The following is a 25,370-nucleotide window of genomic DNA, read 5'->3' as shown; positions in this document are numbered from 1 at the left end:
TGCGCGCACCGTGACTACTCTTATTGATTGATACCGTAAATTTGTACCTTTTAGTATCTACCTTTTAAACTTTTTTTTTTTTAATATTATTTTCGTATTCTTTCAGAAAATCACATGAAATTGGCTAAAAAGTATTTTTTACTTGTAAAGAATCATCAATATGTATCATGTTTGAAAGACTCTGCAAAGATATTCTACAAACGTAAAACATTGCTGAGTTACAGTAAAATATTTCCTCTGATAAAAAGAAAAAAACATTGCTTTATTTCACTGAATGAAATGTGCAAGAGGTAATTTAAATCTCTTCAATTTGGTTCACAGATTTTTTTCATTATATTTTTTAACTGAACTGTTTGAAACTTCATATACTGGTGTAATTTCTCACGCTGAACACTGTCAACATTTTTCACAACGTTTCGTATTTTAGAATTTATTTCAAGTTGTCGCATTTGGATTATTCTAACCAAATCGACAAATACCTGAAGATACCTTCTACTGTTTGTGAAAGTAACCAAAGAACAACAGAACCACGTGTACATTAGAATTTATTCCATGTTGTCGCATGAAGGATCCTATTGTTTGCGATAGTAATCTAGGGGCAACACGACCACGTGTACATTAATTATTCTGGTGTGTTCTTTAACTTGACTGTATTTTTTAAAACTTATCTGTGGATATTTTTACTCACTACCTGTAATTATTTCCAACACTGTTCTATTTAATTTTTTTACGCTTTTTTTCCCTCATTTTTTCTTGCTTTTTGATCGCCCTTTTTGTACATTTTCCCGTGTTAATTTTGTGATTATTCCCCCCCCCCCCCCAATCTGCTCATATTTCATTTCTGTTTGCTGTCTGTGTTACATACTAGGTTTTTTTTTTTTCGATCGCCTCTTTTGCACATTTGCATTTTCCCCCACAGTTGTATTGGGGAAGTATGGCTGTGGCTGCAACTAAATCGTATGGCCTCATGGATTTGTACAACACGATTAGGACCGAAGTGGATGCGGTAGCTTTCCTTACAGTGAAGGGTATAATACCTCCGAAGAAAAAATTGTAGAGTTCAACATTTCATGAAACAGAAAGTGGGTGGGGGGAGGGTTCGCTGGCGCTGCGCACGGAAAGGCTGTGACCAGTCTGTATCTGTTAGGAAAGGTACATGGCTGGAAGGCACTACGCTTCCTCTGCGAACTATCCTCCTTTTCTTATATTCTTGGGTCAAGAAGCTGACCACAATACGTTATTGTTATGAAGAGCTGGGTGTGAGTCACAGTTCAGCTGTGTAAGAGAAGTCTGTGCAGAGGACTTACTCCTCAACCCAGTTCAGATAGGTGGTCCTGGGAAGATTGTCGAGATAGAAGAGACAGTCTTCTCGAGGAGGAAACGTAGACGTGGTGGTCGGCCGCCCCACCAGTGGGTCTATAAAGGAGTGTGTCGCAAGGCCAAGCAAGTTTTTCTCTATGCAGTAACATGTCGGGATTGTGACACACTCGAAGAATGCATCTGCCATTCGGTTCTCCCCGGAACCACGGTCGTTAGTGATCTGTGGAGATCTTACTCTCATATTCCAGAGATCGAGGGTTATCAGTTTCTCCATAAAGTGGCGAAGCATGGTGCTCAGTCTAAGTCAGTCGCCACGGATGGAAGGCCCTTGGGCCTGTGTTAAGCAGAGTTCTATGATTGACTCTGGTCTCTGTGAAATTATGTGGTGCAGAAAGTACAAAGGTTGCGATCTTTTCGAAAAACTGATAGAGGGGATTGCAAGATTTTAAAATCTTGATTGTATATATTCTTGGAGGGCGATTTTTTTTTTTGATTTTAAAATTTTTTTTTATATATATATATATATATTTTATAAAGCATTTCGGTACTACTAACGAACAGTGGTCCTGGTGCGCGCAGTCCCGCATCCGCGCTAGCTGGTCGTAAGTAATCGATCCTACAACTTGCGCATATGCTAATGAATAGATTCGCGCACGCGCGATACATGTTTGGAAACAAAGTATATAAATTTTTTAAGTAAGTAAATAAATTTTTTTTTTTTTACACAAATTAATTAAAGTAAATAAAAAGCAAACAGCAAATGAAAAGTAGAATATTTCAGTTCTTGCAGTTCATTTGATTCACTTGAATGTGAACCATTCGGAAAAGTGCCTCAGAATGTTTTCAAAACATTCCTTTCCACACTTCCCATATTGCTCCTTCCAAAGAAATTCGTCTAAGTACGACCCCACCATGTTGGAGTGTCCCCACATCATTGTCTTAAATCGTCTTTTCGCATTCTTCCAGTAACATTCCACAGAATTTGTGTGTACAAGTGTCACTGGATCTACGAAATTCTGGGAATGGTTGACTGTGAGATGGATGTATTTAGGTGTCACATCCATTTCAGCAATCCCCTTGTAAGCACCCAACAATCCGAATGAATTGTAGTGCCTGGTCTTATGAATTTTTTTATGATTGGTAGCAGAGTTTTGGAGGACCGGTCAGGTACGAAGACTAGAAAACCCATCTCTCCTGTGGCATTCTACTTCTGTTGTACTTCCTCTTGCACATCATGGATTCATCTATTTCCATGATATGCCCAACCCCACCAATTTTGTATGGGTTATTCACAAGAGGGTGACTGCAAATGTCTTTGATGTATTGGTACCATTGGATTACGGTGCTTTGAACCAATCCAGTCAGTTCCATTGTTGTAGAAACTGGTGTGTTATGACTCCATAAATATGTTATTAGGATAAAGTCCCATAGCCTTGGTTTGGACTTTTCAAGGCACGATTTCTTCCTAATAGAAACTTTCTCACCTTTGTGCGTTGGGCAGCGAAATATTTTTTCATCATTGTATTTTATAAGACTCATTTCTTTCTGGCATTGCACACAATGGGGACAAACATTGAGAACTTTCTTCTCCTTTAGGAACGAATACGTCGCATCAAAGTCTTGAATGATAGTATACAAATCGCACAACATTTCTGCTACGAATCTGCTTCTCAAATGAAAGGTTCAATAATATGGAATTGTAAAGGGACAATAAAATCTATAAGACCACGTGGTAAGAATTCAGTTAGCTCTGATTGGTTAGATTTTAGAACTGAATGTTCTGATTGGTTAGATTTTAGAACTGAATGTTCTGATTGGTTAGATTTTAGAACTGAATGTTCTGATTGGTTAGCTTTTAGGGGCTAATTCCATATTATTAGAGATGTTTGAGAACTTTCTTCTCCTTTAGGAACGAATACGTCGCATCAAAGTCTTGAACAATAGTATATAAATCACACAACATTTCTGCTACTAATCTGCCAATCAGCTCATTTGCATACGCAAGTCGCTGTAGGATTGGGTCCAGTCTACGCGACTTGTACCCACATCTCTCCTGTGGCATCCTACCTCTGTTGTATGTAACGAGGATAAAGTCCCGTAGTTTTAATTTAGAGTTTTCCCGATATGAATTCTTTTCAATAGACTCTTTCACAGCTTTAAGCGTGACTGCGCGTGTGCGCGCATCGGGACCGCTGTTCGCTAGTTGTACCGACAGAATTTGTCTGCACCACATTTTTTGTTTGCAATTCTGATGATGAGTATTTTGATTGGCGTTTTGGGGAAGAGTGAGAAAGCGAGAAGCATTTCTGAGTGAAGTGTGAGTAGTGAAAAACCATTCTATTTGCTGCTATCAGATTATATTTCGTATGTTAATGATAGTTACCAATATTTCAGGAACTAATAAGTAGTGTTCCATGCCTGCTGCGATCAATACACCTTAAGTTACTAGGTGGAACTAGTGGAGTCAGCCTCCCGGAACCGAGTTTTCTATGATGGAGATTCTGAATATGTAAAAATCCACATTTTTAAAATTTTAAATCTCTTTCTGCTTCCTCCTAATTTTTAACTTTTTTTTTTTTTTTTTTCCAATCAATAATCAGGTGTGTTATTTTCAACATATCTGTTCAAGTTTAGTTGGTGATGATAAAACAGAGACTGCTTTTATGAATTTCATAAGATGCGTTAGGCAGTATTATACTGTCTAGTTTAAAATTCAAGAATGTTTTTTTTTTATAAAATGCTTTACATATACAACAGGTATGTTTTACATACCTGTTGTATATGTTGGTTTTGTTTTTTCACTTTCAAGGCAAAGTATTATGGTACTACTAGCACATGCTGGTCTTGATGCGCGGCGACGTGCAAGCTAGTCGTACGTGGTCGACACTGCGACTTGGGTATATGCAAATGAGTTCATTTGCACATGCACATTACCTTTTTACGAACTAAATAAAATAATTTTTTTACAGTGCGCGTTACCTGTTTATGAACAAAATAAATTAATTTTTTTACACAAATTAAATAATTCTTGAAAATTAATTTATGTTAATATTTTTTGAACAAAGTATATAAGTTTTTGGTACTAGTCGTGTAGACTGGACCCGGTTTGCGCAGACGCGCGTCCACGCTAGCCAGATGTAGGTAGTCGATCCTACGAGCTGATTGGCGCATGCGCAATATATACTTGTATCGCACATGCGCGATACATATTTGTTTGCGATCAACATAAATACTATTTTACAGATTAAAATAAACGAATTAATTATATAAATTAAATAATTCTTGAAAATTAATATTAATATTTTTTGAACAAAATAAAATAATCTTTTAAACTTAGATAATAATTTTTTTTTACACAAACTATAATGTCTGAAACTTTATTTTGCGATCAACATAAAATACTATTTTACAGAAAAATTAATCAAAATTAATAATATTTTTTGAACAAAGTAAATAATTTTTTTTTTTACGCAAACGTATATAATTTCTTAAACTTAATTATTATTTTTTTTACACAGACATATATAAATTCACAAGATCTGAGCGTTTCCCTCGTACCTTTAAGAAAAATTTGGGTTTTCTTCATTGAAATTTTATGGAAATGCATTTCTTTTGGCATACATTCAGATTACCTAGAATTTTATGGGGACAGTCTTTTCCAGTCTTTAAAAAATTGTGGCTCTACTTTATAGATTTGGTATTTTGTGAAGGATGTTTCTTTGATAATTCTGTCTCATAAATTATTATTATTGTCATTATTAACAATCCTGCCGAACCTTTTCTGTTTGACTGCAAGTGTGGAAATTTTTGATAATTCACACATTCATATATATATACTCTTTTACTTGTTTCAGTCATTTGACTGTGGCCATGCTGGAGCACCGCCTTTAGTCGAGCAAATCGACCCCGGGACTTATTCTTTGTAAGCCCAGTACTTATTCTATCGGTTACTTTTGCCGAAACGCTAAGTGACGGGGACGTTAAACACACCAGCATCGGATGTCAAGCAATGCTAGGGGGACAACTAGACACGGAAATGCATTTCTTTTGGCATACATTCAGATTACCTAGAATTTTATGGGGACAGTCTTTTCCAGTCTTTAAAAAATTGTGGCTTTACTTTATAGATTTGGTATTTTGTGAAGGATGTTTCTTTGATAATTCTGTCTCATAAATTATTATTATTGTCATTATTAACAATCCTGCCGAACCTTTTCTGTTTGACTGCAAGTGTGGAATTTTTGATAATTCACACATTCATATATATATACTCTTTTACTTGTTTCAGTCATTTGACTGTGGCCATGCTGGAGCCCGCCTTTAGTCGAGCAAATCGACCCCGGGACTTATTCTTGTAACCCAGTACTTATTCTATCGGTCACTTTTGCCGAAACGCTAAGTGACGGGGACGTTAAACACACCAGCATCGGATGTCAAGCAATGCTAGGGGGACAACTAGACACATACATATATATATACGACAGGCTTCTTTCAGTTTCCGTTTACAAAATCCACTCACAAGGCATTGGTTGGCCCGGGGCTGTAGCAGAAGACACTTGCACAAGATGCCACACAGTGGGACTGAACCTGGAACCATATGGTTGGTTAGCAAGCTACTTACGACAGCCACTCCTATATATGTATATATATATATATATATTAATTACAGAGGTTTAAAGTTTGATCAGTTTTACCCATTCAGAAAACGGGATTTGGAAGCTGTCCTTTTGTGCATGACACCACATGAAGTGAACTGAAAACAAACGAAATATTTACGGGATTCTTCTTTACGTACACCATATGAACACTCGTATTAAGTTGTCCAGAAAGGTCTGAGTGTTTTTTTTTAAGCTAAATTTAACGCTTCATTGAATACACCAGAAACGTAACAGTTAAAACTATGGCATTGCTCAAAGTGGTAGTGTATCTTGTCTTTGTTCCTCACCAAAATTCCGTTTATCTTTCATTCTGGTTAGCCTTTAATGATATTTGAAATGGATAACCAAAAATTTTATATTCACGTTATAATGTTTTTCTTAAAGAAAAAATGTGAAAATGCTGCAAACACTTTCAAAAATATTTGTAAAGTTTATGATGATGCTGCAGGTGAATCAACTGTTCGAAGCTGGTTTGCGAAATTTAAAACTGGAGAGTTTAGCTTGGAAGACGACAGTCGCAGTGGAAGATCTTCAAAATTGGATGTGGATGTTTTGAAGGCAAAAATCGAAGAAAATCCAATATCAAGACTAAAGATCTTGCAGAGGAGTTGAAAGTTCTTCAAAGTATGGCTGATGAACACCTTGTGAAGCTAGGATACATTTCTTGCTATAATGTAATGGGTCCCTCACAAACTCTCAGAAAAGGATTGCTTGGAGCAGTATTCTGTTTGTGATATGTTTTTGAAATGGAATGAAAGCCTGCCTTTTTTTAAACGTCTTGTGACGAGATGAAAAGGTATCCATTGAAAAGTGAAAGAATTTGGGAAACGTTGATTACTTAATGTATTTTATATATAAATTTATATAGTTTATACACAGCAATCATAAAATATTCACTCTTATTTTTCACTTCTCCTATAAATAGAATAAAATTTACATGGTCACAATTTTTTATCTAAAAAACAAAAATTGTATAGTAAATACATTATTCTCTATGTAAAATATAGGGGTCACAATTTCATGTGGGTAAAAGTTTAACGTAACATGGCATACACTGAAAACCACATTGTTCACACTTCTCTATTTGCCTCAATATTCGCCTTATCCTCTTCCCTCTCTTTCTTTTCCTCTAATCAAGTGAAAGTATTACCAACAGGCTGAGTAACGTAACGACAAGCAGTGTGTTTGTGTGTGTGTACCCTTGTCCAGATATTATGTGATGCTTGTAAAAGACCATTATACAAATGCAGTTGTTCATTTCCAGTCTTCTTTGTAAAATATTTCCTTGCTTGGAATTAGATGAGGATTGGAGACAGGAAAGGCATCCAGCTGGAGAAAATCTCCATCAATGAATTCCATCTGATGGACAGAAGCATGGAAAAGTGAACGTTAAATGATGATGATTGTCATCATTGTAGTGATATGGTTCCTCTTCCGTATGAATGCATTTATGTTTTCATAATTGATCATTTTCATAGATTGATTCAACACAAATATCAAGAGCATTGAGAGAGGAGGGTGAATTAATTATACACAGTCATAGTAATATGAAAAATATTACATCTTTCATATTAATATGACTGCATAATTAATTCACCATTTTCAAAGAATGATTAAGCACTGATATCACAGTGATACGATTTCCCTTGTCTGTCAACGTTCTTTTGATTCGTTAATGGATCGTTTCAAGTGAAAGATTTACTATAGATATCCCAGTAATATAGTTTCTATTTTCTGTGGATGTGTTTATGAGATACAAGCTTGTCCTTTTGAGATGTTATAAACAAATATCAGTGTTACTACTTTGAGATAATGATTTACCACAGATATCACAATGGTATGGCTTCTCTCCCATATGTGTACGGTGGTGCTGAGTTAAGTAACTACTATGAGAGAATGATTTACCTCAGATATTACAATGGTATGGTTTCTCACCTGTATGAATACGTTTATGTTTGGTTAAACTACTATCATCAGAAAATGATTTACCACAGATATCACAGTGATATGGTTTCTCTCCTGTATGAATACGTTTGTGTCGAGTTAAGTTACTGCCAACAGAGAATGATGTACCACACATATTGATTTCTTCAATATTCGGCTTCATCACTATTATTGTTATTATCATCAACCCGACCACATCTTTTCCGTTTTGCGGCCATGTGTGGAAAAGTTCGAGTGTAGTGAAAATTTTTGTATTTGAGGTAACCCTATGACTTTCCACGCTGAATTCTATCAGTTAATTTGCTTCTTACACAAAAAAAATTTGTGAAAAGTTACTGCGGTTCAAAAGTTTGATCATTCTTACCCATTTAGAAAACAATATTTAGAAGCTGTCATTTTGTTCATGTGAAAAAGGGGGGTGAAATATCAAATTATTGTGATTTCGTACTTTTTACACGGTAATTCATACGCGATATAAAAAACTTTGTTCAATTAAAGGGCAAATTACTTTTAACTATGCACTGTCCATCACCATTTCCTCCACGACAACCATCATCTCTCTCTCTCTGTGCCTTAAATCTCAGCATCAGAACATCACCACTCTGCTTAAATAATATTGCTAACTTCTCTATATCATCAACTTCAACTAACCTTTTTAACCATGTAATAAATATTATGTTCCCCCTATCACATATCATGTACGCTTCTCTCTGTCCCTCTTTCTATCTTACTCTTTGCTTTAATATATGGGTGCTTGAAATTCTCAGAAAAGAATTGCTGGGACCAGTATTCCATTTGGGATATGCTTTTGAAATGGAAAGAAAGCACGCCCTTTTTTCAAACGACTTGTGACTGGAGATGAAAAATGGATTGCATGCTTAATGTTGTGCAAAACTGATCCTGGAGTTTGAAGAAATATCCCCCAAGCAACCAAAGATGAATATCCATGGCAACACACCTGTGCTTTGTGTTTGGTGGGATCATAAAGGCATTGTTTATTATGACCTTCTCCCATAAAACCAGACCATTAATTCTGATGTGTTCTGTCATCAACTGGCTAATTTGAACCAAAATATATCAAAGAACTGCGGCTGGAGATTACCAACAGAAAAGCATTAGTCTTCCAACAAGACAATGCCCAGCCATTGTCAAAAAGAAAGGATTCACCCTATCTCCCTCATATTCCTTATAGTCTTCATTGTTATCATTTTTATGTCGTATGTTTTTTAAACCAATATTCTTTCATCAGATGCATTCTTAATTGAATTCTCTTTTTGCTTTGCTTCTTGTACAGATTTAAGTCTTTAATTTTATAAATATATATTTATATAATCTTTTAGCTGTTTATCCATTATCCAAAAACAAAAGTTCCCAGTCACCAGTCATGGCCTCGGTGTCTAGTGAGGCAATGGACTGGGTTATTCCTGATACCAAAACACTCTAAAGTGGAGCCTGTATTGTGTCTGCATCAAAAGATAGTCGCTCATCTGCTATTCACAAAAAGAAATTACATTTTAAATTTTACATGGGCACAATTTCTTACCTAAAACACGAGAAGTGTATACTAAAAAAATTACCTTATATGTAAAATATAGGGGTCAGAATTTAATGTAACATGGTTTACTCTGAAAACCACATCAGTGGTAACTTGTAAGCCAAGGTGATGGGTCAGAGAGCCAATACACATTTCAATTTGTAGGTGTTGTAAAAAAAAACTTAGTTCAAGTATAAAAAAAACATTACTTTTCACTCTGTATTCACCATCACAACCACCACCATCATCTGTCTCTCTCTACCTTTCTTTAATCTCTCCATCAGAACATTACCCACCTTCTAAAATTATATTACACGTACATTATTTTTGTGGGAGGTTTGGATAATATTTTTTGCAAGGTAATTACAAATCACATAAGGAGACCGGAGAAAAGTTTGATATTATTTATTCAGCATTACATGTTTCATTTCCTAATAGGAATTACAAACATTTACACAGAGAAAACATGTAAGATATTTCCTAAAAGAAATTCTCCAGACATACATATGTGTGTGTGTGTCCAGATATTATGTGATGTTCGTAAAGGGCCATCATGACCGTCATACTTGTGCAGTTGTTCACTTCCAGTCCTCTGCGTAAAATATGTCTCACCAGGGAAGATATTTCCTTGCTTGGAAACAGGTGAAGATTGGTCACAAGAAAGGTACCCAGATGTAGAAAATCTGCATCAATGAGTTCCATCTAATCCACAGAAGCATGAATAGGAGTATTTTAAATGAGGATCATCATCATCGTGGTTCCTCTTCTGTATGAATGCATTTACATTTCAATTATTGATCATTTTCGTAGATTGATTTAGCACAAATAGCTTAGGTTACAGTTATATCCTTCATATTAATAGGACTGTGTACAAACAATTCACCATTTTGAAAGAATGATTCAGGTTTAACATCACAGTGATATGTTTTCCTTCCTCTGTTAATGCTCTTTTGATTCAATAATGGATGATTTCATGTCAAAGATTTACCATAGATGTCACATTCATATAGTTTCTATATTCTGTGGATGTCTTTATGAGATATGTCTTTTGTCCTTCTGAGGAAATGTTATACAACAAATATCACTGTGTTATGGACCCACTTCATAAGGAAAGACTTCTGTTTAAATCAGAAATGATTTTGTGTAAATGATTTGCCACAGATATCACTGTGAATTGATTTTTCTTGAGTCTGAATGCATTTGTGTATAGTTAAGTGACTGTTTCCAGAGAATATCTTACCATAGATATCACAGGGGTATGGTTTCTACCCTGTATGAATATGGTTGTGGTGAGTTAAGCCACTGTTCTGAGAGAAAGATTTACCACAGATATTACAAGGTTATGGTTCCGCCCCTGTATGAATATGCTTGTGTTTAGTTAAGCTACGGCTTTCAGAGAATGATGTACCACAGATGTCACAGGTATATGGTTTCTCACCTGTATGAACACATTTGTGAGTAGTTGACCTACCGCTATGAGAGAATGATTTACCACAGATATCACAAGAATACGGACTCTCTCATGTATGAATCCATTTGTGAGTAGTTAAGCTACCGCTATAAGAGAATGATCTTCCACAGATATCGCAGGAATATGGTTTCTCTTTTGTATGGATACGTATGTGATTGGTTAAGCTACTGTCACTAGATAATGATTTACCACAGATATCACAGGAATATGGTTTCTCACCTGTATGAATCCATTTGTGAGTAGTTAAGCTACCGCTATAAGAGAATGATCTTCCACAGATATCGCAGGAATATGGTTTCTCTTTTGTATGGATACGTTTGTGTTGAGTTAAGCCACTGTCCTGAGAGAATGACTTACCACAGATGTCACAAGAATACGGACTCTCTCCTGTATGGATACGTATGTGATTGGTTAAGCTGCTGCTTTGAGAGAATGACTTACCACAGACATCACAGTGATATGGTTTCTCCCCATATGAATACGTTTGTGTTTCGATAAGCTACTGCCACTAGATAATGATTTACCACAGATATCACAATATGATTCCTCTCCTGTATGAACACGTTTGTGGTTAGTTAAGTTACCACTTTGATAGAATGATTTACCACAGATATCACAGTCATATGGCTTGTCCACTGTATGAGTACGTATGTGAATAGCTAAGCTATGATAACGAGAGAATGATTTACCACAGATATCAGTGATATGGTTTCTCCCCTGTATGAATACCTTTGTGCTGAGTTAAGTTACTGCCATTAGAGAATGATTTACCACAGATATCACAGTGATATGGTTTCTCTCCTGTATGAACCCATTTGTGAGTAGTTAAGCTACCGCTTTGGGAGAATGGTGTACCACAGATATCACAGGAATATGGTTTCTCTCCTGTGTGAATACGTGTGTGTTGAGTTAAGCTACCGCTATGAGAGAATGATTTACCACAGATATCACAGTGATATGGTTTCTCTCCTGTATGAATACGTTTGTGCTTAGTTAAGCTATCGCTTCGAGAGAATGATTTACCACAGATATCACAGGGATATGGTTGTTCCCCTGCATGAATTTGTTTGTGTTGATTGAATTTACTTTCTTCTAAGAATGACTCTTTGCAGATGTCACAGTCATATGGTGATTTTCCTAATTCTTCCGACATCTCTTCAAGAAAAATAAAACTGAACCTTCAAGTTGTACAGATCAACAACTTTTCAATAATATTTCTCCTCTCACCAAAATTCATGGATATTTTGCTTCTTTTTGCTTTTATAGTTTATTCCAAACAAATATCACTTCTCTTATATTTCTTCTAAATGTGATCATTGCCAATATTTAAAAATGTCGCAAATACTCTTTGTAAATTCATCAAAGTACATTTAAAAGAGAAAATTATCTCTTGCACATTTCAGACACAGAAGTAAAGAAATGCTTTCTCTCTCAGAGGAAATATTTTACTGTAATTCAGCAATGTTTTATAGAAGCAGGATTATACGTTTGTAGAATATCTTTGCAGAGTCTTTCAAACATGATACATATTGATGATTCTTTAAAAGTAAAAAATACTTTTTAGCCAATTTCATGTGATTTTCTGAAAGAACAGAAGAAATAATATAAGGCATCAAGTATGTTTAAAAGGCAGATATTCAAAAGCCCAAATTTACGGCATTTCTGTTTTCATAAATTGTAGAAGCAATCCTTTATCTGAACAATTAAATTTATCCAATTTTTGCATTACCAAAATGTTTATATCATAGAGTAGACACATCTATTATAATACCAACTCCTGGTAAATAAAGTCTGTCATATATACACTTCCACACACACACACACACACACCAATATACATATTAATGACACTAGATTTCTGATGTTTTCATTGCAGTCTTGTATCTTTGTTTGCTAAAATAGATATCGCTCTTTCTCTACCTTCATCATCATCATCATTTAACATCTGCCTTCCATGCTGGCATGGGTTGTGAGGTTTGACTGAGGATTGGCAAGCCATGAGGCTGAACAAGGTTTCAATCTTATCAGGCAAGATTTCTACAGCTGGATGCTGTTTGAGCGTGTAGCAGTTGCCTTTTATGTGCCACAGAGCCAGTCAGGTAGCATTGGCATCGACCATGCTTGAAAGGAGCTTTGTATGTGCCACCGGCATGGGTGCAAGTCAGGCAGCACTAGCATCAATCATGCTCGAATGGTACTTTTTACATGTTACCTGCATGGGAGCCATATATACAAATACATATATATGTATAGGGCTATTAGACAAAAGAAACAGGCTTGGGAGAACGGTTGTAGCAGGGAAGTGTATCAGACTGCCAGAAGGGAATCTATGAGGCAGGTGTATTTAGCCAGAGGGGAAGCAGATAGGAAAAACTTTGCCAATGTTCTGCGCCATGAGGATGAAAGACCTGAGGTATTTCGTGTTGCAAGACAGTGTGTGAGAGAGAATCGTGACATGGTAGGAGAGAAATGTGTTCGCAAGGATGACGGTTCACTTGCACTAAATGAGGATGCTAAGAGAGAGGTTTGGAGACGCCACTATAAAAGGTTGCTGAATGAGGAAAATGAATGGGATAAAGAGAGTCTGCCAAATGTCGACCCAACAGAGGGACCAGCAATCCGAGTTGACAGTTCCTTAGTAGTTAAGGCAATTACAAGCATGAAAACAGGGAAAGCCCCAGGCCCATCAGGAATTACTGCAGAGATGCTCAAAATATCTGGTAGTGTCAGCTATAGCCTAGTCACCCGTATAGTTAACCAGGTGATACATGAAGGAGTCATACCCAATGACTGGTGTAGCAGCATAATAGTCAACTGCTACAAAGGTAAAGGTGACGCCCTAGATACAAATAACTACAGGGGTATCAAGCTGCTGGATCAGGTAATGAAGGTTACGGAGAGGGTTATAGCCCAACTAATTAGAGAGAGGGTTAGCTTAGATGAGATGCAATTTGGGTTCGTGCTAGGGAAAAGTACTACTGATGCTATATTCCAGGTAAGACAGCTGCAGGAGAAATACCCAGCCAAAGATAAGCCCCTGTACCTGGCTTTTGTTGACATAGAGAAAGCCTTCGACAGGGTCCCCCGATCCCTTATCTGGTGGTCAATGAGGAAGCTAGGGACAGATGAATGGTTAGTGAGAGCTGTGCGAGCAATGTACAGAGACGCTGCTAGTAAGGTGAGGGTTGGCAATGAGTACAGTGAAGAACTCCGGGTAGAGGTTGGGGTCCACCAAGGTTCAGTCCTCAGTCCCCTCCTATTTATCATAGTCCTCCAGGCAATAATGGAGGAATTCAAGACATGATGCCCCTGGGAGCTCCTCTATGCTGATGACCTTGCTCTAATTGCTGAGTCACTATCAGAACTGGAGGCGAAGTTTCAGGTGTGGAAGCAAGGTTTAGAATCGAAGGGCCTTAGAATCAACCTAGCCAAAACGAAAGTCCTAATAAGTAGGAAGATAGACCAATCACAAATGCCTTCAGGTAGATGGCCCTGCTCGATCTGTAAAAAAAGGTGTAGGTAGAAACTATAAGGTGCACCAAGTGTAAGCTATGGACACATAAGAGGTGCAGCAATGTCAAAGGAAGGCTAACTAGGAAAATAGTTTTTGTCTGTGTCAGATGCTCAGGAGCAATAAACACTGAAAATGTGCAGAGACCAACTTCTACCACGTTCCAGGGAGAAAAACTAGAAGTAGTTGATAGCTTACGATACCTAGGTGACCAAGTCAGTAGTGGGGTGGGTGTGCTGAAAGTGTAACTGCTAGATTAAGAATAGCCTGGGCAAAGTTTAGAGAGCTCTTACCCCTGCTGGTGACAAAAGGCCTCTCGCTCAGAGTAAAAGGCAGACTGTATGATGCATGTGTGCGTACAGCCATGCTACATGGTAGTGAAACATGGGCTGTGACTGCTGAGGATATGAAGCCAGTATGCTCCGATGGATGTGTAATGTCAGTGTTCATAATCGACAGAGTGTAAGTACCTTGAGAGAAAAGTTGGACCAAAGAAGCATCACTTGTGGTGTGCAAGAGAGACGTTTGCGCTGGTATGGTCATGTGACGAGAATGGCTGAAGATAGTTGTGTGCAAAAGTGCCACACCCTAGCTGTTGAGGGAACCAGAGGAAGAGGCAGACCCAGGAAAACCTGGGACGAGGTGGTGAAGCACAACCTTCGAACTAGAGACCGAGACGTATGGAAGTATGCTGTTCGTGAGAAGACCCGGCAAGATTAGTGAGACCATAACCCGTGGCCTCTACCTGGTATGTAGCCAGTCGACTTATACATACCTTTCCTTCTTGGGACACAAAACTCCACTTGTGAAGACCCGTTGAGGCAAGTGAAAAACAAAATCAAAATCAAACCAAATCAAATCAGATATCAGAAAGCAGAACCAAAATCGAAGTCGATCAACATCAATGGAAATTGCAGCTGTGATACCAGTGCCGGTGGCAAGTAAGCGAACCATCCGATTGTGGCCGTTGCCAGCACCGCCCCGACTGGCCTCCGTGCCAGTGGCACGTAAAAGCACCATCCCTTCGTGGCCGTTGCCAGCCCCGCCTGGCCCCCGTGCTGGTGGCACGTAAACGCACCATCCGTTCGTGGTCGCTGCCAGCCCCGCCTGGCCCCCGTGCCGGTGGCACGTAGCACCATTCGTTCGTGGCCGTTGCCGGTCTCGACTGGCCCCCGTGCCGGTGGCACGTAATAGCTCCATCCGTTCGTGGCCGTTGCCAGCCTCGCCTGGCCCCCGTGCCAGTGGCACGTAAAAAGCACCCACTACACTCACGGAGTGGTTGGCGTTAGGAAGGGCATTCAGCCGTAGAAACACTGCCAGATCAGACTGGGCCTGATGCAGCCTTCTGGCTTCACAGACCCCAGTTGAACCTTCCAACCCATGCTAGCATGGAAAGCGGACGCTAAATGATGATGATGGTGATATATATACGGTTAGTTCAATGTTAATATTTTGGTGAGCATAAAAGATGAATAAATGTCAGTAAATAATATTGATGTCTCGCTAACAGCATCAAAATCCTTAGTGGGGAAATTTTAATGTAGGAAAAATTATTGGTTGATGTGGAGAATGAAAGCCAGATTCCTCCAAAGAGTTTGGCGTGTCCTGAAGAAGGCAATGACACCTTGCCATTTCTTGCTCAGGGAGGGCCTAGTCTATGTCTCCCCTCTTCCTGCAAGCCCAGAGGAACTTAAGTAGAGAATTATTACCATACTGGTCGTGAGATGTGCGAAAAGGCATAGTTTCGGTTGAGTAGCACAGATTTCCGTAAAAAATTTTATTTTTGAATAAAGTAATGAGAGCGAAAGGGCTAAGAGGAAGCGATTTTACGACGAGAAGGTTTCACTTTGAAGTCGGCCGTGTGTGTTTGATGGGGTGTGGGAGACAGACAGTATGTGTGTAAGTGAAGTGCTTCTGTTAGTGTGTGCGAAGAGACAGACATAATATACACATACACCGAGTACATACATACATACATACACACACACACATAGATACATACACACACACACATACATACACACACACATACTTACACACACACACACACATAGATACATACACACACACACATACATGCAGACATACATATACACATACACCGAGTAAAAAATTACGATGAATCGGCCATACATACATACATACATACACACACACACATACATAGATACATGCATACATACATATACACATACATGCATACATACATATACACATACATGCATACACACATACACCGAGTAAAAAATCAGTTATCTCTCTCTTTCACACATTACTCTCTCTGTCTCTTCGCACACACTAACAGAAGCACTTCACTTACACAACATACTGTCTGTCTCCCACACCCCATCAAACACACAGGCCGATTTCAAAGAGAAACCTTCTCGTCATAAAATCGCTTCCTCTTAGTCTCTTTCGCTCTCATTACTTATGTAAAAAAATAAAAGTTTTTTACGGAAATCGACGGAAATCTGTGCTACGACATGCGAAACTTCGCCTGCGAAAAATAACAGCTAAATAGCTCATAAATCACAGTTGATTTTTTTCTTTTTTTGGTTGCATGACCGAACGAATTCTCGTACGCAAAAATTTCTGAAAATTCCCCCAAATAAAAATATGTGACGAGGGATTATATTTGGTGCTTAAAGCAACACTCCACACACACAAAAATTAAATAAATTAGAAAAATATATTAATTCTAACTTTTAATGATGCAGAAGAACCACCGGAAATAAAGACTTCCTATGTCTCAAATAGAAGCCGTTCCATTTCCTCTCGTTACGATATTTGCTTTTCGTTTCAGTATTTCAAGTGCACACTCGTATTTTTATACATTTCCCATTTCTTACTAATTACATCGTAATTTTCCCGCATTTAACGAAATTGTCGAATTTACACGTTAGAAAGAAAGATAAATGTTATCTAAACAAGGGATTGATCCGACGTTTTTACAAATAATTTTGAAAATAACCAAAAGTGCAATGAAATGTCTAAAAGAAAACGACAACACAATGAAAGTATTAAAATTACAGCCTTTCGTATAATTTCGTCTTAGTGAGATTTTTTTTCTTTTAACTTTCTCAACACATCGAAACAAATAAATGTACATAATACGACACATATATAATAGAAATGTTTAAATAAATACTTACATAGTAATAGGTATGGAGAGAAAGAGTGAAGGAGGAAGATGTGAGAACTGGAGTCAGAGTGGACAACGACAGCTTCAAGAGAATTTCTAGGTTTCTACAACAAACGTTAATTAATATTTTTCAGGTCCACATAATCGTAAATGCTGTATCTGTTTCTTTAGACAGTTAATTACCAATCATTTGTATATATTTGATTGGGTTTTCTCTTAAATATCAGTTGTCAAGTGGAACTGATCAAACAATCAAGATGCGTGAGAAACAAGAACAAGAAATACACTTAATTAGGAAGAGTTTTGACAATGAACTACCTCCAGTCTTTAAAGAATTGCGGCTGTACTTTAATAGATTTGGTATTTTGTGAAAGAGATTTCTTCAATATTTGGCTTCATCACTGTTATGTGTAGTTTCGTTCTAATGGGATAAACAACTCAATACGAAGCATAGTTATTCTTTTACGTGTTTATTTACTTTTTCATGTTACAAGGACTGGACTACATTCAGCGCAGCGACACCTCTGTAACTTTAGACGCAGCGTAGTAATACAAATATAAAATAGTGCCAAAAGCGGGGACGTATTTCACACACGCACGCCCACGCATAGATATGAATGTGTAACATCCCTTCTTGTAAAAAAAAAGGGGTCTTTTGGCAGTGAGGACAAATATAATGGACTGTCAGCGTGAGGTGGCACTCCTGCAGCAGAAACCGTGAGATTATTCTGCCTCTGCTTTGTAATCGAGCAGAATTAGTTATTTATCTTTTCATTTAATTTTTTTTTGTTTTGAAAAAACTTTATCATGAATAAAAAGAGAAAATATTTTTTCTTTAACGGTATCGAACCGGTGGCAGGATGTTCTTTCTACATCTGGTGGATCTTGTGCTTCGCACCGGTATCTGAAGTGTGTTGTTGGGCTGCTGATGGGTGGTTGGTGCCCATTGGGATGATGATTCTGTGGGTGTTGTCACTGATGCAGCAGGTGTTGTACTCGTTGTCTGCTGATGGGTGGTTGTTACATTTATAATGTGGTGGACCTTTATGCTTTGTCCTTACATCTCCTGTTTATCATGTGAGGATAGTCTGGAAAGAGCATCCGCCAATATCAGGTCTTTTCCTGGCTTGTACCTGATATCATAGTCGTATGTTTGAAGCCTTAACAGTAATCTTTGCAGTCTGGCTGGTGCTTTCGTCAGGTTTTTTCTATGTATTTGTTCTAGCGGGCGATGGTCTGTTTCACTATTGAAATGTCTGCCATACAGGTATGTATGGAACTTTTCACATCCATATACTACTGCCAGGAGTTCCCTTTCAATATGTGCGTACCTTGTCTCTGTGGGTGAGAGAGCTTTCGAGGCATATGCAATGGGTTTACCTTCCTGTATCAGTGCTGCACCAACTCCTCTCATAGAAGCATCGACTTGGAGTGTTACTGGTTTGCGTCTGTCATAGTATTGCAGAGTTGCCTCTTTACTGATGAGCTTTTTGATTCCTTTGAAATCCTGTGTGTGTGAAGCACACCAATCAAACTCTACGTCATCTTTGTTTAGTTCTCGGAGATTTGCAGTGTGATCGGCCAACTTGGGTATGAAGGCTCCCATGTAGTGAATGAGTCCCAGGAAGCTCTTGAGTTCCTTCTTGTCTTTAGGTTCTTTAATGTCTCTGATGGCTTCCACTTTAGCGGGGTCTGGTTTAACTCCCTCTGCAGAGTATATAATTCCAAAGAATTTGCACTCCTTTTCTTTTATCACACACTTGTCTGCATTGAGTTTGATGCCTGCTTGTCGGGTTTTCTCCATAGCTTCATGTAAACTGAAGTCGTGTGTGGTCTCATCCTTGCCATTCACTTGGATGTCATCTGCTATTCCAATTGCTCCCTTGCAGCCTTGGTAGGTCTCATCTATTTGGCGCTGGAAAACATCTTGGCTCACCTTCAATCGAAATGGGAGTCGGTTGAATCGATATCTGCCAAATGGTGTGTTGAAGGTAGTGAGCATGGATGACTTTGTCTATCTTTACATTCCAGTACCCATTGCTGGCATCCAGTTTGCTGAATAATTTGGACCCAGCCAATGATGGTGTGATTTCTTCAAGGGTTGGAATTGGATGGTACTCTCTTTTTAATGCCTTGTTCAGGTCCCTTGGGTCAAGGCATATCCGTAGGGTACCATTGGGTTTTTCTTTGATTACAATTGAATTCACCCTGTCTGTTGGTTGTGTCACTTTGGTGATTATTTCTTTTTTTCTTCCATTCTGTCCAACTCTGTCTTCAGCTTCTCATTTAGTTCTAGAGGGACGCGGCGAGGTGGGTGAACAATTGGTTTGATATTGGGGTTGACTGTTATATGGTATCGACATTTCACAAAGCACCCGACTGTATCGTCAAAGCATTCAGGGTACATGCTTATCAGTTCCTCTTTGTTTGTTAATGGTGGTCGGTCTTTGATAGGCATATCTCTGTCAATCCTGCTCGGAGTTGCCTTCACTTCACCATTGATTGACACAATATTTAGCTTTTTGCAGGTATTGAGTCCAAGAATTGATTGTTTTTCCTTTGTGTGTCCCTGTGATTGTTGTTTTGCCCAGTTGTGGAATCCTGGTACCTCCGTACGCAGTGAGGATTACATCACTTGGTGTGAGGATTCCTTCTTTGACTTTATCCTCTTGTGATGTGTTCTGGGAACATCTTTTTGTAGAGGTTGACAGGCAAGATATCACTCTGGGCTCCAGTGTCAATCTTCAGCCTTAAGTCAATGTTTATTCGTTTCTTGCCAGACTTCTTTTGTATTCTTATTGTTGTGTATGCCTCATTTTTTTTCTGGTCGTCATTCCCCATCTCATGCACATTTATTGTGCCGACTGCCAAGAATTCCTCCTCTGAGGTGTTTTGTTCCTGTAGTTGTGCATGTATATCTCTTTGTCTTCTCTTTGAAAATTGGGGCTTGTATTTCTGGGATTTTGCCAACCTACACATTTTTTCCCAGTGGTTAGGTTTACCACATGCTTTGCAGTGTGTACCGAATGCAGGACATTTCTTCCGGTTGTCGAACTCATGCTCTGTACCACAGTACTGGCATGTTCTTTGTTTGCAGGTATGTTTCGTCCTGTGCCTAGATACAATATCTACACTGCTGCCAAGTGAGCTTGTTTGTAAGGTAAGTGAGGCCATTTGTTTGGTAGTGGCTTCGAATGGTCTTGCAGTGTCTACTGCTTCTATCAACTGGAGAGCGTCCTTACCTATGAGGGATTTCTGAACTTCTTTATGAGCACACCCCCATATTAATTGATCAACAATTCTTTCGTCCTTATCTTTGAATTTGCATTTTTCGGCAACATTCTTTAGTCTGCACAGGAAATTGTCAATCTTTTCTTGTGGGTCTTGTTTCAGGCCCTGGAATTTGTATCTGTGAATTCTATGGTTCTATCTGGGCTCTAGGTGCCTTTCAAATTTCTCTAAAAGTGTGTCTGGGTTATTGCAATACGATTCTGACATGTCCCAGCTATTGAATAGGTCTAGACCTTTTTCTGCCGTCCATAAAAGGATGTGGCTTACATTTTCATCTTCAGTCTTGCCTTTCAGGAAACTTTCGAAAGCTAGTTGAGTTTTGAATTTCTTAGACGCTTCCACGATATCATCGGAGTCCCAGTTCATGATCGGATGTAGATTCATCTGTACGGTGACGGGGGTCGCCATTTTGGATCCTCGTGTATGTGTGTCCGAAGACGAAGCGATGTTTTGTTTGTTAATTTCTGGTTCGTTGTCTTTCTGTTTTGTTGTAAAGGCACAGTTTCCGATTAATTATTTACTGCTGCCACCATGTTATGTGTAGTTTCGTTCTAATGGGATAGACAACCAATATGAAGCCATTGTTATTCTTTTACGTGTTTACTTACTTTTTCATGTTACACGAACTGGACTACATTCAGCGCAGCGACACCTCTATACTTTAGACACAGCGTAGTAATACTTATAAAATAGTGCCAAAAGCGGGGACGCATTCCACGCACAACGCGGCTCTACTTTATAGATTTGGTATTTTGTGAAAAAGATTTCTTCAATATTCGGCTTCATCACTATTATTGTTATTATCACCAACCCTTTTCCGTTTTGCGGCCACGTGTGGAAATGTTCGAGTGTAGTGAAAATTTCAGTATTTGAGGTATTCCTATAATATTCCACGCTGAATTCCATCAGTTAATTTGCTTCTTACACAAAAGAATTTTTTAAAAAGTTACTGTGGTTTAAAGTTTAATCATTCTTACCCATTTAGAAAACAATATTTGGAAGCTGTCATTTTGTTCATGTAAAAAAAGTGGGGAGAAATATCAAATTATTGTGATTTTGTACTTTTTACCCGGTAATTTATACGATTCTGCAAATACGTGATATAAAAACCTTTGTTCAATTAAAATTCAAATTACTTTTAACTATGCACTGTCCATCACCATTTCCTCCACCACAACCATCATCTCTCTCTCTCTCTCTCTTTGTGCCTCAAATCTCACCATCAGAACATCACCACTCTGCTAAAATTATATTGCTAACTTCTCTATATCATCAACTTCGACTAACTTTTTTAACCATGTAATAAATATTATGTTCCCCCTATCACATGTCATGTACGCTTCTCTCTGTCCCTCTTTCTATCTTATTCTTTGCTTTAATATATAGGTGCTTGAAACATTCAGAAAAGAATTGCTGGGACCAGTATTCCATTTGGGATATGCTTTTGAAATGGAAAGAAAGCATGCCCTTTTTTGGAAACGACTTGTGACTGGAGTTGAAAAATGGATTGCATGCTTAATGTTGTGCAAAACTGATTCTAGAGTTTGAAGAAATATCCCCCAAGCAACCAAAGATGAATATCCATGGCAACACACCTGTGCTTTGTGTTTGGTGGGATCATAAAGGCATTGTTTATTATGACCTTCTCCCATAAAACCAGACCATTAATTCTGATGTGTTCTGTCATCAACTGGCTAATTTGAACCAAAATATATCAAAGAACTGCGGCTGGAGATTACCAACAGAAAAGCATTAGTCTTCCAACAAGACAATGCTCAGCCATTGTCAAAAAGAAAGGATTCACCCTATCTCCCTCATATTCCTTATAGTCTTCATTGTTATCATTTTTATGTCGTATGTTTTTTAAACCAATATTCTTTCATCAGATGCATTCTTAATTGAATTCTTTTCTTTTTGCTTTGCATCTTGTACAGATTTAAGTCTTTAATTTTATAAATATATATTTATATAATCTTTCAGCTGTTTATCCATTATCCAAAAACAAAAGGTCCCGGTCACTAGTCATGGCCTCGGTGTCTAGTGAGGCAATGGATTGGGTTATTCCTGATACCAAAACACTCTAAAGTGGAGCCTGTATTGTGTCTGCATCAAAAGATAGTCGCTCATCTGCTATTCACTGAAAACTGAAGGAAATTGGAATACGGTAATTACTTAATACACTTTATGCACAATTTTATAGACACAGCACTCATAAAATAAATATTCGCTCATATTTTTCCAGCTTTCTCATAAACAGAAAAAAATTACATTTTAAAATTTACTTGGGCACAATTTCTTATCTAGAACACGAGAAGTGTATACTAAAAAAATTACTTTATATGTAAAATATAGGGTCAGAATTTAATGTAACATGGCTTACTCTGAAAACCACATCAGTGGTAACTTGTAAGCCAAGGTGATGGGTCAGAGAGCCAATACACATTTCAATTTGTAGGTGTTATAAAAAAACTTAGTTCAAGTAAAAAAACAATATTACTTTTCACTCTGTATTCACCATCATTTGTCTCTCTCTACCTTTCTTTAATCTCTCCATCAGAACATCACCCACCTTCTAAAATTATATTTCTAACTCTCCTCTATATCACAACCTGCAAACTAAATATGTCCCCCTATCATGTCATGCACGCTTCTCTCTCTTCCCGTCCCACTCATGGCCTTATCCTTTCTCTCCAATCACATGAAAGTGTTACTGACGACCTAAGTAACGTAATGACAAGCAGAGTTATTATAAGACCACCTTCCTTTACTTTTCCCTCCCCCTCACCCCACTACTCTAACATAAATACACCAGTTGAACAAACAAGCTTGTGATTACATATATACACGTACATTATTTTTGTGGGAGGTTTGGATAATATTTTTTGCAAGGTAATTACGAATCACAAGGAAACCGGAGAAAAGTTTGATATTATTTATTCAGCATTACATGTGTTTCATTTCCTAATAGGAATTATAAACTTTTACATGTGTAGAAAACATGTAACATATATTTCCCATGAGAAATTCTTCAGACATACAACAGTTTATGTGAGTGTGTGTGTGTGTGTGTGTGGATGTGTACCCTTGTCCAGATATTATGTGATGTTCGTAAAGGGCCATCATGACCGTAATACTTGTGCAGTTGTTCATTTCCAGTCCTCTGTGTAAAATATGTCTCACCAGGGAAAATATCTCCTTGCTTGGAAACAGGTGAGAATTGGTCACAAGAAAGGTACCCAGATGTAGAAAGTCTGCATCAATGAATTCCATCTGATCCACAGAAGCATGAATAGGAGAATTTTAAATGATGAGGATCATCATCATCGTGGTTCCTCTTCTGTATCAATGCATTTACATTTCAATAATTGATCATTTTCATAGATTGATTTAGCACAAATAGCTTAGGTTACAGTTATATCTTTCATATTAATAGGACTGTGTACAAACAATTCACCATTTTGAAAGAATGATTCAGGTTTAACATCACGGTGATATGTTTTCCTTCCTCTGTCAATACTCTTTTGATTCAATAATGGATGATTTAATGTCAAAGATTTACCATAGATGTATGTTCTGGGTTCAAATTCCGCCGCGGTCGACTTTGCCTTTCATCCTTTCTGGGTCGATAAATTAAATACCAGTTACGCACTGGAGTCGGTGTAATCGACTTTATCCGTTTGTCTGTCTTATTTTTCCCCTCTATGTTTAGCCCCTTCTTGGTAGTAAAGAAATATATATATGACACATATACAATAGAAATGTTTATATAAATATAATACTTACATAGTAATGCATATGCGAAGAGAGAGAGAGTCAACGAAGATGTGAGAATATGTTGAAGTGGTTAGAACTAAAGTCAGAGTGGACAATGAGAGCTTCAAGAGGATTTCTTATTCCTTACAACAAACATTAATTCGTATTTTTCGGGTCAACATAAAAAATGTGTAATCATTCGTTTTGAGGAGACAATAAAACCAACTTTCTGTTAGTTTCCGTGAGCATGTGTTGTCTTGTTAACTGCGTGCTGCTTCTTGTGTGTGTGTGTTGTATTTTAAACTTGGTGAAAAAAGCCTTAAATATTTGGGATCTTTTCGGTTTGAACGGCAGTTTTTTAAAATAATTTCCACGCAACTAAACACTTTTAAACTTCGTATACTGGTAGAATCTGTTTATAAAACATCTTTTTCTCTTGGCTTTATTGAGAAAATTCTATAGTTTGTAAGATATTTGTTCAGTTTTTTTCTTCAATTTCTGCAATTTCAACCAATCAATGACATCTATTGAGGTAAAAAAACATTCTGTGCCGTATGAATATGTCCCTCGTTTAAGAAACAGATTGGGTTTATTTACATTTCTGAAGAAGAAAAGATACCCTTCCTCCCACCCCTAACCCTAAAATAGATTAAAATGCAATAGATCGATACTAGGGTCATAATTATGGGTGACAATTTCACATGACACCACTAGAAAAAACTACCGTTCAAACCGAAAGGATTCAA

General features: G+C 37.7%; 1 protein-coding gene across 1 annotated transcript; it reads right to left on the bottom strand.

Annotated features, from left to right (window-relative positions):
* Positions 1–11,125: 11,125 nt before the first annotated feature.
* On the bottom strand, positions 11,126–19,582 carry LOC118768298 (zinc finger protein 431-like). Its single transcript, XM_036514486.1, has 3 exons — positions 18,961–19,582; positions 11,867–11,980; positions 11,126–11,616 (listed from the first exon to the last, which is right to left on the bottom strand). The coding sequence occupies exons 1-3, from the start codon at positions 19,580–19,582 to the stop codon at positions 11,339–11,341; spliced, it is 1,014 nt and encodes a 337-aa protein (XP_036370379.1). The 3' UTR covers positions 11,126–11,338.
* Between the last annotated feature and the right edge of the window lie 5,788 nt (positions 19,583–25,370).

Source organism: Octopus sinensis, linkage group LG28 (genome assembly GCF_006345805.1).
Source record: "Octopus sinensis linkage group LG28, ASM634580v1, whole genome shotgun sequence".
Classification (NCBI taxonomy): Eukaryota; Metazoa; Mollusca; class Cephalopoda; order Octopoda; family Octopodidae; genus Octopus; species Octopus sinensis.
Note: the sequence above shows the minus strand (reverse complement) of the source record. Positions and strands in the feature narration are given on the sequence as shown.

Bases quoted from the DNA above. Each gene is read 5' to 3' on its own strand.
- LOC118768298 (XM_036514486.1), bottom strand. From the start codon at position 19,582: ATGCTCACTACCTTCAACACACCATTTGGCAGATATCGATTCAACCGA. The intron at 11,981-18,960 runs GTAAACCCATTG...AAATTCATGCAG, and splicing joins TGCAGCACTGATACAGGAAG to GGGAACAACCATATCCCTGT. The intron at 11,617-11,866 runs GTAAATCATTCT...CTGATATCTGTG, and splicing joins ATATCACTGTGATATCTGTG to GTAAATCATTCTCTCGTTAT.